Raw genomic sequence first — 11,028 nt, 5'->3', positions numbered from 1 at the left:
ACAGAGTGGAGGAGGAGGCGCCCCCTTTGCCATCAGAGCAACCAAGTTCAGAGTGAGGGAGAGACAGATGTGGTCTCCGTTCACACCATGGGTCCTTCAGTGAAAGGGCTGACACCATCAGAAACATCCAAGGGAGGAAAACACGGTCTCTACTCTGAGGGACTCTTTTCTACTCTAAGGGATTTTTTTTTTTTTTTTGTACTGAAGATTGAAACCAGGAACCAAGGGTGCTTTTCCACTAGGCTCCATCCCTAGCCTTTTATTTTTTATTTTGAGACAGGGCCTCGATAAATTGCAGAGGCTGACCTCAAACTTGGGATCCTCCTGCCTCAGCCTCCCCAGTTGCTGGGATACCACACAGAATACTATGGGACTCTCTTGATGAAGAATATAAGACCTTCACCTGCAGTATACCCACCCAGTCATCTAGCCACTTCCATTCATCTGTCTGTCCATTCACCCAATGATCATCAATCCAGCAATCAAATGTTCAACCACAGGCTGGGGCCATGGCTCAGTGGTGCAGCGCTTGCCTAGCATGCATGAGGCACTGGGTTGGATCCTCAGCACCACATAATGATAAAGATATTGTGCCCACCTATAACGAAAAAATACTTTAAGAAAAATGTTCAACCACTAGTGCATCCAAACATCCACCTCCCCATTTACCCACCTACTCATCCTCTGCCTTCCCACCCACCTAGCCATTCATCTAACCAAACATCCACCCAGCCATCTATCTGTGCAATCATCCATCCATCCATCACCAACCAGTTAGCCAATCAAATCATTCATCCATCCATCACCAGCCAGTTAGCCAATCAAATCATCCATCCATCCATCACCAACCAGTTAGCCAATCAAATCATCCATCCATCACCAACCAGTTAGCCAATCAAATCATCCATCCATCACCAGCCAGTTAGCCAATCAAATCATTCATCCATCCATCACCAACCAGTTAGCCAATCAAATCATCCATCCATCCATCACCAGCCAGTTAGCCAATCAAATCATTCAGCCAGCCAACTGCTAACCAGTTGGCCAATCAAATCCTCTATCCATCCATCTATGCATTTTCCCATCCATTTATCCTCCATCTACCCAACCATCCAACCATCTGTCCATCCATTTACCTTTCCATCTATCTGTCCATCTACCCATCCATCCTTCCAATAACCAGCCATTCACACACCAGCCCATGAAGCCCATGCCCCCCAACCCCAGGACCATCTACCAGGGAACTGTCCTTCACACACTCCTCATGCATCCCCTCCCATCAGTCCAACCACTGAGCCCCCTGTCCTGCACACCAGAACTGGGACCCCAGTGTGGCTAAGTCTGTTCAGGCAAGGAAGTGGAGGTCCGCAGGATGGACACAGCCAGGAGGCACTTCCAAGCCAACTTCCTCCTCCCCTGGCATCAGCGCCTTTGCTCTGGGATTGCCATCCTCCCACCAGCCACCACCCGGTGACTATAGGTCCTTCTTGGGACACACATTTCCCACCACTTCCACCTTCTCAGAGGCAGATACTCGTCAACCACCATCATTCAGATAAGGAAACCAAGGCGTACAGGGGTGACACAGCTTTCCCAGGTGACACAGTGACCGCCTGGGAGAACCCAGGCCTGCCGCTCCTTCCTGCAACCTGAGGCGTGTTTACGGGGTGCTGCTGCTGGGGGGACCGTGCTCCCCTGTCTCCGGGTGCAGGGAGGCCACAGGGGGTGAAAGGCTGAGTCCATGTAAATGATCACGGAGTCCTTCCCACCCCTGGCCAGCAGGGCTGTCCGGGCGTGTGGGGGCTGTGTCTCTGCCTGCACGGCCACCCCTTCCCTTTGCTGATCACTCCATCACCCTCTCAGCCGCCAGTCACAGCAAGGTCTCCCTCTTGACAGCTGTGAGACCCCTGCCTGCACCTCCCCAGCTATGGTGACCCGCTTTGCCCAGTGTGTATCTCCACCAGGGGGAGGGACTGGCTCCCAGCACCCAGGAGGGCACAAAGCACCCAGGAGGGTACTCAGCGGACACTGGCGGAAGGCTGGACCCCTCTGACATGCCTCTGACCTCTAGCCACTCCATCCTGCTCTCTCCAGATGCCACTAACTCCTTCTGCTGTCCTGAGGGCCTCCACCCAACGGGCCCTGACGATTCCAGCACCTGAGACACCGAAGTTCACTGTAGACCTCAGCACTCACCCAGGACCAGGCCGGGCTAGACACTGGCGGTGGACGCCTAGAGGATTCCCCACCCCTCGCCTCCTCCCCAGAGCCTCCCTGAGGGGCGGCCTATGTCGCAAATGCATGGAGGCTCCTCAGTGGCCTTCTCTGTGAGAGATGTGCCTGAGAGCAAGGTCCCCAGGACAGGAGGGGTTTAGCATGTGGCCCTAGCGGCTGGCCCAGGGCAGGATCCCACAGGGCCTCAGACATTGCAGAGGGAACCCATGAACGGAGGGCCAGCCAGGCCGAGAGAGGCAGAGCCCCAGCTGAGGTGGCAGGCATCTGGAGGGATCTGGTTCCCTTCGACAAAGGCTGGTGCAGGGACAGGTGAATAAATCATGAAGGGCTGCCGAAGGGCAGGGCAGGACAGCTGACCTCATTCTGGGAGTCGAGGAGCAGGCAGGTCCAAGTGGTGAGTGAGCAGGGCGGGCGCAGGGCACAGGAGGCCGAGGGGCTGCCAGTCCCTGCACTCTTCCCTTGGAGGAACAGGAGGCTGTGGCCAGCAGCGGGTGGAGGCCACCGAGACTCTGGGGAGACACAGAGACGGTGGCAGGGCTGGGGTGGAGGGTGAGTGGGACACAGAACTGGGGACCCTGGGCCAGAGGGGTGGACGCAGGACAGGTGGGAGAAGGAGGCCAAAGCAGATGGGAAGGCACGGACCCAGGTCTGCAGGGCCTGGGTGGAGCCCCGGGGGCAGCCAGAAGCCCACCTGAGGCCTGGGGGCGGCAACGTGGGAGAAGCAGGAGTTCCAGGAGGGCTCGTGCCAGGCCACCAGGGCCGGGGAGGGAGCCGGGCCTCCAAGGCATGGACTCAACTAGCCACAGAGGGAGGACACTGGGAAGCCACTGAGCCACCCACCCACAGGACAAGGAGACAGCAAGGCCCAGAGGAGGTGCAAGCCCCAGGTCATGGACCTGCCCCAGGGCCCAGCAGCCAGCAGCACCCCTTCGGAGGACCCCAGCCCCACTGCAGGCACCGCAGGGCGCAGCCAGGCCCCTGCCAGCCCAGCAGCCAGCAGGAGGGCGCTCCTCCGGGAGCTTGAGGCCCAGGTGCAGGCGGCCTATGGGCAGGTAAGGGGGTACCGTCCTTGACTGAGGGAGCCCAGGGACCCTAAGCCTCAAGGGGGATCCCTGGAGAACAGACCCAAGGCCAGGGCCAGGAAGAGACCAGGACACACATGGCCAGAGGAGTCAGGAGGTCAGCAGAGGCCAAGGGAGCCTCTCCCCACCTCTGTCCACACTGAGCGGCCACCCCCAGCACTCAGTCAGCCCCTTCAGCCTGGGGACAAGGGCCAGAGCTGACCCAGGCAATGGGCACGAAGGCAGGCAGGCCAGAGGCTGTCTCAGGAAACAGTGGCCCTGCAGCTGGGGCCGGGGGCTTCCTGGGCTGGGCCAAAGTGGCCTCCTCCTCTCTCTTGAGAGCTGGCGGGATTTAGCTACTGTCCTGAGGGAGAGGGTGCCCGGACACTGGGCACCTGGGAGCCCGCTTCCTCCTCCCAGACCCCCGAAGACATGAAGCTTCTCCTGATGGGAGAGGTCAGGGGCAGGTGGGAGGAGAGGGGCCCGGGCAGACCCTCAGGGCCAGCAGAGCCAGGCTGCGCCTTCCAGGGGGCCTTGGGCCCCAAGTGGCCCCCCTGCCTTGGAGATGCTCAGAGATAATCCTGGATTAGGACCCAAGCCCCGGGCCCAGGCCCCCCGCCTGCCCACCCGCCCCATCTTCCCCACAAAACCCTGGGAAAATCCCTCGGTGCTCTCGGCTGTCGCTGGGAGCGGCTGAGGCTGGCAGGACCCGCAGCTCCTGCCGGGACACAGCCCCGGCATGGTTCAGGGGCCCATGGGAAACTGTGCCAAGCGGCCCCGGCGCCGGGGGCCTAAGGTAGGAGGCCGAGGGGGAGAAGCCGGGCCAGGCGCCAGGGTGGCCTTGAGGGCGCAGGTGGCGGGCAAGGGTCCGTGGAGCGGGCTGGAGTGAAAGGTGGGGACAGAGGGGATGTTTGCTCGCCACCCTCAAGTGTCATTTTCTCCTGGACGACCCCAGGCTTGGCCCACTCCGGGTGGCCCACACGTGCTGCTGGCTCCTGCTGCGGCCCTGCTCTCCGCTAGCCGGGCATGGCCAGTGTGGTCCGGAGCTGGCACCCGGGGCCTCATTTCCCCATTGACCCTGGCCAAGTCCCTTGCCTTTCCTGGGCCTCAGTCTGCCAGCTGAACAGAGGGTGGAAGGGCAAGGCTCCTGCGCGCCTGGGCCCCTGCCCACTGCCTGGCGCTGGGTTCCAAAGGCGGACTTGAGGCTTGGGGAGGAGCCACCAGGCCACTGCCCCAGCTCACGGCCGGCTCTGCTGCAGGACCCCTGGCAGTGGCCTGGCTTCCCGCTAGGGAGCTCCCAGCCCGGCCCTGGCTCCAGTCCAGAGGAGCCCGGCAGTGCCCAGGGCTACTCGGTGCTCGGCAGCCTGGTGGGGTCGGCCTGCATCTTCCTTCGGCCCAGCATCGCCGCCACCCAACTCGTATGTACAGCCGCAGCCGCCAGCCCAACGCCCTTGGCTTTGAACGGGAGAGAGAGGACGGACGGACGCAGGGTGTCATCAAAGCAAACACATGGCACTCCAGGGGTGGGATGAGGGCAGAGGGCAGCTCCAGGAACAGAGAAGAGCTGGAACACCGGAGGAAAGAGACCGGGTGGGCGGCGGGGGCGGGGACCCAGAGAAGCAGCCCCCCCAGGCAGGGAGCATCCCGGTGGTGAGCACTTGCTTGGCTTGTGCCAGGCCCTGAGTCCCATCCCCAGGATTGAGAGAAAAAGGGAGGAGGAGGAGGAAGGCAGGGCGACCCACCCAGGGGTGAGCCAGCAGAGTGGCCAGGCCGAGAACAAGACACAGTGACACCGATGCCAGCAGGGTCACACCAGAGCCTCTACCTGATGCACCTCTGCCCAAAGGAGCCCCCAAATGGGGTGGTGACCTAGGGAGGCCCTAGGTACAACCTGGGCGGGTGGCAGGGAGAGGGCACCAGGAGGCCCCTGGGTCTGCTGTGGGGTGTCCTGGGTGGGCACCCCGACAGGAAGGAAAGGAGCAGCCACTGGGTGGTCCAGGGAACGCCTAACCCATCTGTGTCCCCCAGGACCGGGAGCTGCGGCCCGAGGAGATTGAAGGTAAAGGTTTGAGAAGGGAGGGGGCTGGGGTACACAGGCAGGGCACCAGGTGGGGACCTCAGCAGTCTCCAGGAGGAGCCAGGAGCAGGAGGGAGGCCAGGGGGACAGGTCTGAGGAAGTGGGGGGCAGATTGAGCAGGGAGAGGTGGCAGGCAGACCCCCCTCTAGCCGTCAGGTCCCTGGTCTGCTAACACCTCTGGGAAACATGGCAGCCTGGGATTTGGAGCAGAGAGTGTTCCAGAATGAGGCCCCCTGAGGTCAGGAGTCTGTCTGCGTCTTCCTTTCTCCTTCCCTTTCTCAACCACTGACCTATACCCCCGAGTCCTGTAAAACTTTTATTTAATTTTTTTCTTATTTGGTACTTGGGATTGAACCCAGGGTACTTTACTACTGAGCCATATCCCCAGCCTTTTTTAGTTTTATTTTGAGACAGGGTTTCGCTAAGTTGCTGAGGCTGGTCTTGAACTTGTGATCCTCCTGCCTCAGCCTCCCAAGTCGCTGGGATTACAGGTGTGCGCCACCATGCCTGGCACTTCCTTTCTTTTTTTATTCACTGCTACATCCCCAGTGCCCAGAGCAGACCCTGGCATATAGAAGATGCTCCTTAAATATTCACTGAAAGAAGAAATTTTTAACAAACAGCTTGTGCAAAGTTCCTGAGGCAGCAAATGGGAACTGACGTTTGGAAGGAGGGAATGATTGGACCAGGGGAGGAGAAGGGGCTGATCCAGGCTAGGATGCAGCGGGAGTGAAGGAGGGACTAACCCCACCCTGCCCGGCAGAGCTGCAGGCTGCCTTCCAGGAGTTTGACCGAGACCGGGACGGCTACATCGGCTACCGGGAGCTGGGTGCCTGCATGCGGACCCTAGGCTACATGCCCACCGAGATGGAGCTCATCGAGATCTCACAGCAAATCAGTACGTGCTTCAAACCTGCCCCATCCCTAGTTCTCCAGACACCCTGCCAGGACCAGGAAAGCTGGTGGCCAGGACCAGGGTGACCGTGCAGGCTGTCCCCAGAGCCCAGGGGCTAGGTTGTTCTCGAAGCAAGCATTCTGCCTCCCCCAAATCTACCATCCTCCAAGAGAGGTGGGGCAAGGCCAGGGCTGTCCTCCACAGAGAGGGAGATGGTGTGAGGCCCCAGAGCGGCTCATGGCGCCAAGACCTGAGCGACATCAGGAAATGGAGGAGCGAGGAGTGTCCAGGGAGCTCTAAACGGTGGCTCTCCTCTTCTCTTGGCCAAACCCACGCTTCAGTTAGAGGCTGATGCCCAGGAAACAGAGGGGGGAAGGACCCATTTCTGAGGCTGGGACCAGGGCCGGGGGCAGAGGCTGGTGTCTCTAGCAGGTGGGTGTGACCCCCAGGTGGCGGGAAAGTGGACTTCGAGGACTTTGTGGAGCTGATGGGCCCCAAGCTGCTGGCAGAGACGGCAGACATGATTGGCGTCCGGGAGCTCCGGGACGCCTTCCGGGAGGTGGGCCTGGGGCTGGGGGGCTGGGCTGCGCGAGTCGGGGGCTGAGCAGGGCAGACCCAGTCGGTGACCCCACGCCATGACCAACGCGCCACAGTTCGACACCAACGGGGACGGCTGCATCAGTGTCGGGGAGCTCCGGGCGGCCCTCAAGGTCCTGCTGGGGGAGCGCCTCAGCCAGCGGGAGGTGGACGAAATCCTGCAGGACATCGACCTTAACGGGGACGGCCTGGTGGACTTTGAAGGTACCGCCTGACACACTTAGCAGTGCAGGCCCTGGAAGGTTCTTAAGAGATCAAGGACAAAGGGAGTGTCATCGCATGTGCCAGACCCTGCACTGAGCACACCCTTGTCCCTCCTGGTCAATCATTACTGAGAACCCAGGAGGAAGGGACTCTGTCATCCCCCAGGTAGGAGAGTCAACTCTCAGGAAAGCCTGGGAGCTTAGCCAAAGAAACAAAGGAGCCAACACTGGAATGTGGGCAGCGGATCTTGAACCCAATACTTTCCATATAAAGGAAAAACAAAGCTTGCGTAATAATCAGAAGCCAAGGAACATTACTATGTAGAAATGCAGTCTCCAGGGGCTGGGGATGTAGCTCAGCTGGTAGAGGGCTTGCCTTGTATGCATCAAGGCCCTGGGTTCAATCCCCAGCACCACCACCAAAGAAAAATAAAAATAAAAGCACTCTCCAAAGTTGCTCCTGAGTTTCCTAGTGGCCAAAGCAAAAAAGAAAAAAGGTTCAGTTGCAAGAACTTTTTTGTCCATAAGACAAAGTTCCCTGTTCCTGGTCCTAAGGCTTATTCCCCATCTGATCCAGGGATCTCACTCTGGCCCATCCCAAGGTAGGCTTGTTGGCCTCACCCTCAGTGGGGTCAGAGGATGGACCTAAAACCTTGGCTTTGCCCTGGCAGAATTTGTGCGAATGATGTCTCGCTGAGCCTGTGCAGAAGCTGCAGGAAGCAGACAGGACACGAGGACCTCAGCCTCTGCCTGCCAGCGGGTTCCTTGAAGCCCATGTGGACAGCTGCGCCTGGCTCCTGCCTGTGGGTGCCCTTGTCTGTCTTCGGCCCTCACCCCATGTTTCCCTGACAATAAAGCCTCTTCAAGCCAGGGAGATGGCTCTGACCCCTTGCTTGCTTATCTGGGGGGCCCCAGTGTTTGGCCCTGAAGAGCTGAGGCCTGGGCTGTCCTCTTGGGCCACAAGCCCCCTTGATTGTGAGCGGCAGGCGGGTGGGGACCCTCTCTCCCTCCTCTCTGGACCCCGGGACTGCTTGTGCAGGTCAGGTGTGTTGGCCTCCAGTGTCTTCCGCTTATCCCGAGTGGGGCTCCAGTGGCAGAGCTCTTCCCAAGCTCAATCCCAGTACTCCTGCAGCAGCCTGGGGCAGGCCGTGCTCAGAGGCCCCTCCAGAACTTGGCCTTTGGCTTCAAGAGTGAGCAAGCTCGCTTACCCCCGCCTTGCCCTTCCTCACAGCCCCAGTTCCTCTCAGCTCTGCCTCTGGGGGATCCACATTCGCACCTCACTTCAAGCCTGCCCCAGACTTCAAAGCCATACCTTCCCAACTGAGGCAGCTGAGAGGCCGGGCGTCTTCGTCCATTCCTGCTGCTGTAACAAAATCCCTTAGATGGGCACTTTATAAACAGCAGCGCTCATGGTTCTGGAGGCTGGGAAGTCTGAGGTCAAAGCCCAGGCAGATTGGCTCTACCTGCGCCAGGATGGTGCCTGGGCGCTGTTTCCTCTGGGGGTGCTGAACACTATATCCTCAGGTGGGGAAGAGCAGAAGGAGCAAAATGCCTACCCAGTCCCCTGCAGACCTAATCCCATCCACAAGGCAGAGGCTTCTGGGCTAATGGCCTCCTGCAGGGCCCTCCTCCTGATGCTGTTGCACTGGGGATTCAGTTTCAATGTGAGTTTTGGAATCCACATTCCAAATCACAGCATCGAGCCTAAGTGTCTTGTTAGGAGTCCTGCAGCCCCACCGCCCTCTCTCTCCACGCTCTGCTGGATTGTTCTGTCCTACTTATCTTTGCCACATCCTGTTCAGGACCTGGCCATGACCCACCCCCTCATTGTGCCCAGGATAACCCAGCTCCATTGCCTGGACCAGAGGGCTCCAGGAGCATGAGGGACACACAGTGATGATGAAGGATCCAGGCCCAGGGACTCTAAAGCCACAATGCCAACCAGGGAGGGGCCCTGGGACAAGTCTCAGCCTAGGACAGGTCAGGTGAGGGTATACCCAGGACGGATCTCTGCCTCTTCCAGCTGCAGGAAAGACCTGGTCTGCTGGGAGGGAGGACGAGCTCTAACCTTTGATCAAAGGCTGGGAGCTCTCAGCACCCTGGTGCTTACACCAAGGCCCTGGGCCAGAGCAGGCAGCCAGCCACCAGTGCCCTGCCCAGCCCAGAGCACGGACGCTGAGGTGCCAGGACTGGCTGCAGCTGCCCTAGCACCACTCGCCTGGTAGATCCCAATTAATTCTTAATCCTCAATTAGGCAATCCCTCCTGCCAAGCTGGCGGCCTGGGGACAAGCGTGAGTTGCCCCGGCCAGTGGCTTCTCGGGGAGCCTCACAGCTGGCACAGATGGTATCACTGCCCAAGATGATGTCCCTGCAGGACTGGAGGTAGTGATGGATAGGAGTCAGGGGAGAGCACAGCCCACTCAGGCTCAGCTGGCAGGCCCTGCAGTTGGGCCACAGAGGTCCCTGGGGTGGTCTTCATCTGGTTCAGTATGTCTGCTGCACTGGAAGTACCCTCATACCTGCCTCCCTAAAGGGCTTTATTCCAGAAGGTCCCAACAGACAACAGATGGAGCAAGGATCAGGGCCAGGCAAGGAACAGCAGGCAGGCTGACCAGGATGAGCCAAGTGCCCCTTCCCACTGGCCATTGCCAGCAAGAGCAGGCCCAAGCTATCCAACCTGATTTCCAGACTCTGTAAATTCAGAGGTTTACATTAAATCCACTGTAAGTATTTTAAGAGTAGCATGCATTCAGTAGGTGTGTAAATCTTAAATGTACAGCTGAGTGTATGTCCCCTTGGGTGTAACCATCATCCAGGTCACATATTATGTCCACTTGTTGTATTTAAGAATAGCTTCAGGCTCAGGGAATCATTGTGAAGATGGTGCAGACTTGCCTGTGTACCCCACATTTAGCATCCTCTATGTATTTATTCAGGGTTCTCCAGAGGAAGAGAATAAATAGGAAAGACAGACATCTGTTTATCAATCAGTGGATGAATAGGTAGATAGAGAAAAAGACAGATATCCTGTGAGGGAGAGGATCATGGGTACCAAGCACAGTTAGTCAGAATAAAAGGAACGAGTTTGATGTTCTGCAGCACATCGGCATGGCTTTAGCTCATGCTAGTCCACCATAGAGTCTAAGAAGATCCAACATAAAGAGATGAGGAGGAGCTGGGCGCTGGGCGCAGGGTGCACACCTGTAATCCCAGCAATTCAGGAGGCTGAGACAAAAGGATTGCAAATTCAAGACCAGCCTCAGCAACTTAGTGAGGCCCTCAGCAAATAAAAAATAAATAAAAAATAAAATGGCCTGGGGATGTGGCTCAGTGGCTAAGTACCCTGTGTGCAATCCCTGATAGAAAAAGAGGAGAAAAAGAAGTGAGAGGAAAAAAAAAATGTTAGACTGATTTAATCAGTGTGTGCCATATGCATTTGTGGAAATATCATGCTGAAATCCATTAATATGTTAATAAATATATGACAATCAAACAAAATAATTTGTATAAAAAAGGTTAGCTGGGCTGGGGTTGTGGCTCAGTGGCAGAGCACTTGCCTAGCATGTGTGAGACACTGGGTTCAATCCCCAGCACCACATAAAAAAAACAAATAGATAAAGATATTGTGTCCATGTACAATTAAAAAATATTTTTTTAAAAAAAGTTAGCTGCCCCTCAGCTGCTCTTCAGCTGACTCCTGTAGCCCTCTGTCCTCCCCGACACTGGATATGTATTTGTTTCTTTTAGCACTTTCTTACTTCCTGGTCTTGCTAGACGCTCCAGGCTCCTCTTCTGTACTTCCTACCATTTTTACCGGGGTTCACATTTCTGGAGAATGGTATTAGAAACCAAGGTCTGGCCACAGCCCAAGTTGCTTGTTGCTTCTGGGCTGGGGGTGCTGCTTGCATCTCCTCCTTCTCAGCTGATGGAGCGAGGAGACGTGGGTATGTATACTACCC

At 57.5% G+C, this 11,028-nt stretch overlaps 1 protein-coding gene across 3 annotated transcripts; it reads left to right on the top strand.

Annotated features, from left to right (window-relative positions):
* The first annotated feature begins 2,494 nt into the window (after positions 1–2,494).
* Positions 2,495–7,934, top strand: CABP2 (calcium binding protein 2). Of its 3 annotated transcripts, none has more exons than XM_081281197.1 (8): positions 2,495–2,629; positions 3,082–3,287; positions 4,556–4,714; positions 5,325–5,355; positions 6,137–6,271; positions 6,718–6,827; positions 6,922–7,069; positions 7,740–7,934. In XM_081281197.1, the coding sequence occupies exons 2-8, from the start codon at positions 3,126–3,128 to the stop codon at positions 7,763–7,765; spliced, it is 771 nt and encodes a 256-aa protein (XP_081137323.1). In that variant the 5' UTR covers positions 2,495–2,629; positions 3,082–3,125; the 3' UTR covers positions 7,766–7,934. The 3 variants fall into 3 exon arrangements, with proteins under 3 accessions (XP_081137323.1, XP_081137322.1, XP_081137324.1); XM_081281196.1 differs by lacking the exon at positions 2,495–2,629 and adding an exon at positions 2,638–2,784; XM_081281198.1 differs by lacking the exons at positions 2,495–2,629; positions 4,556–4,714 and adding an exon at positions 2,638–2,784.
* Positions 7,935–11,028: the final 3,094 nt, after the last annotated feature.

The sequence above is a fragment of the Spermophilus citellus genome (assembly GCF_964194105.1).
Source record: "Spermophilus citellus genome assembly, chromosome: 2".
Lineage (NCBI taxonomy): Eukaryota > Metazoa > Chordata > Mammalia > Rodentia > Sciuridae > Spermophilus > Spermophilus citellus.
The sequence above is the reverse complement of the archived record's forward strand: the minus strand, read 5'-3'. Positions and strand labels throughout refer to the sequence as shown.

Excerpts from the sequence above, each read along its gene's own strand:
- CABP2 (XM_081281197.1), top strand. The coding sequence starts at position 3,126 with ATGGACCTGCCCCAGGGCCCAGCAGCCAGCAGCACCCCTTCGGAGGAC. Across the intron at positions 4,715-5,324 it reads GCATCGCCGCCACCCAACTC|GACCGGGAGCTGCGGCCCGA; the intron begins GTATGTACAGCC and ends TGTGTCCCCCAG. Across the intron at positions 5,356-6,136 it reads GCGGCCCGAGGAGATTGAAG|AGCTGCAGGCTGCCTTCCAG; the intron begins GTAAAGGTTTGA and ends CCTGCCCGGCAG.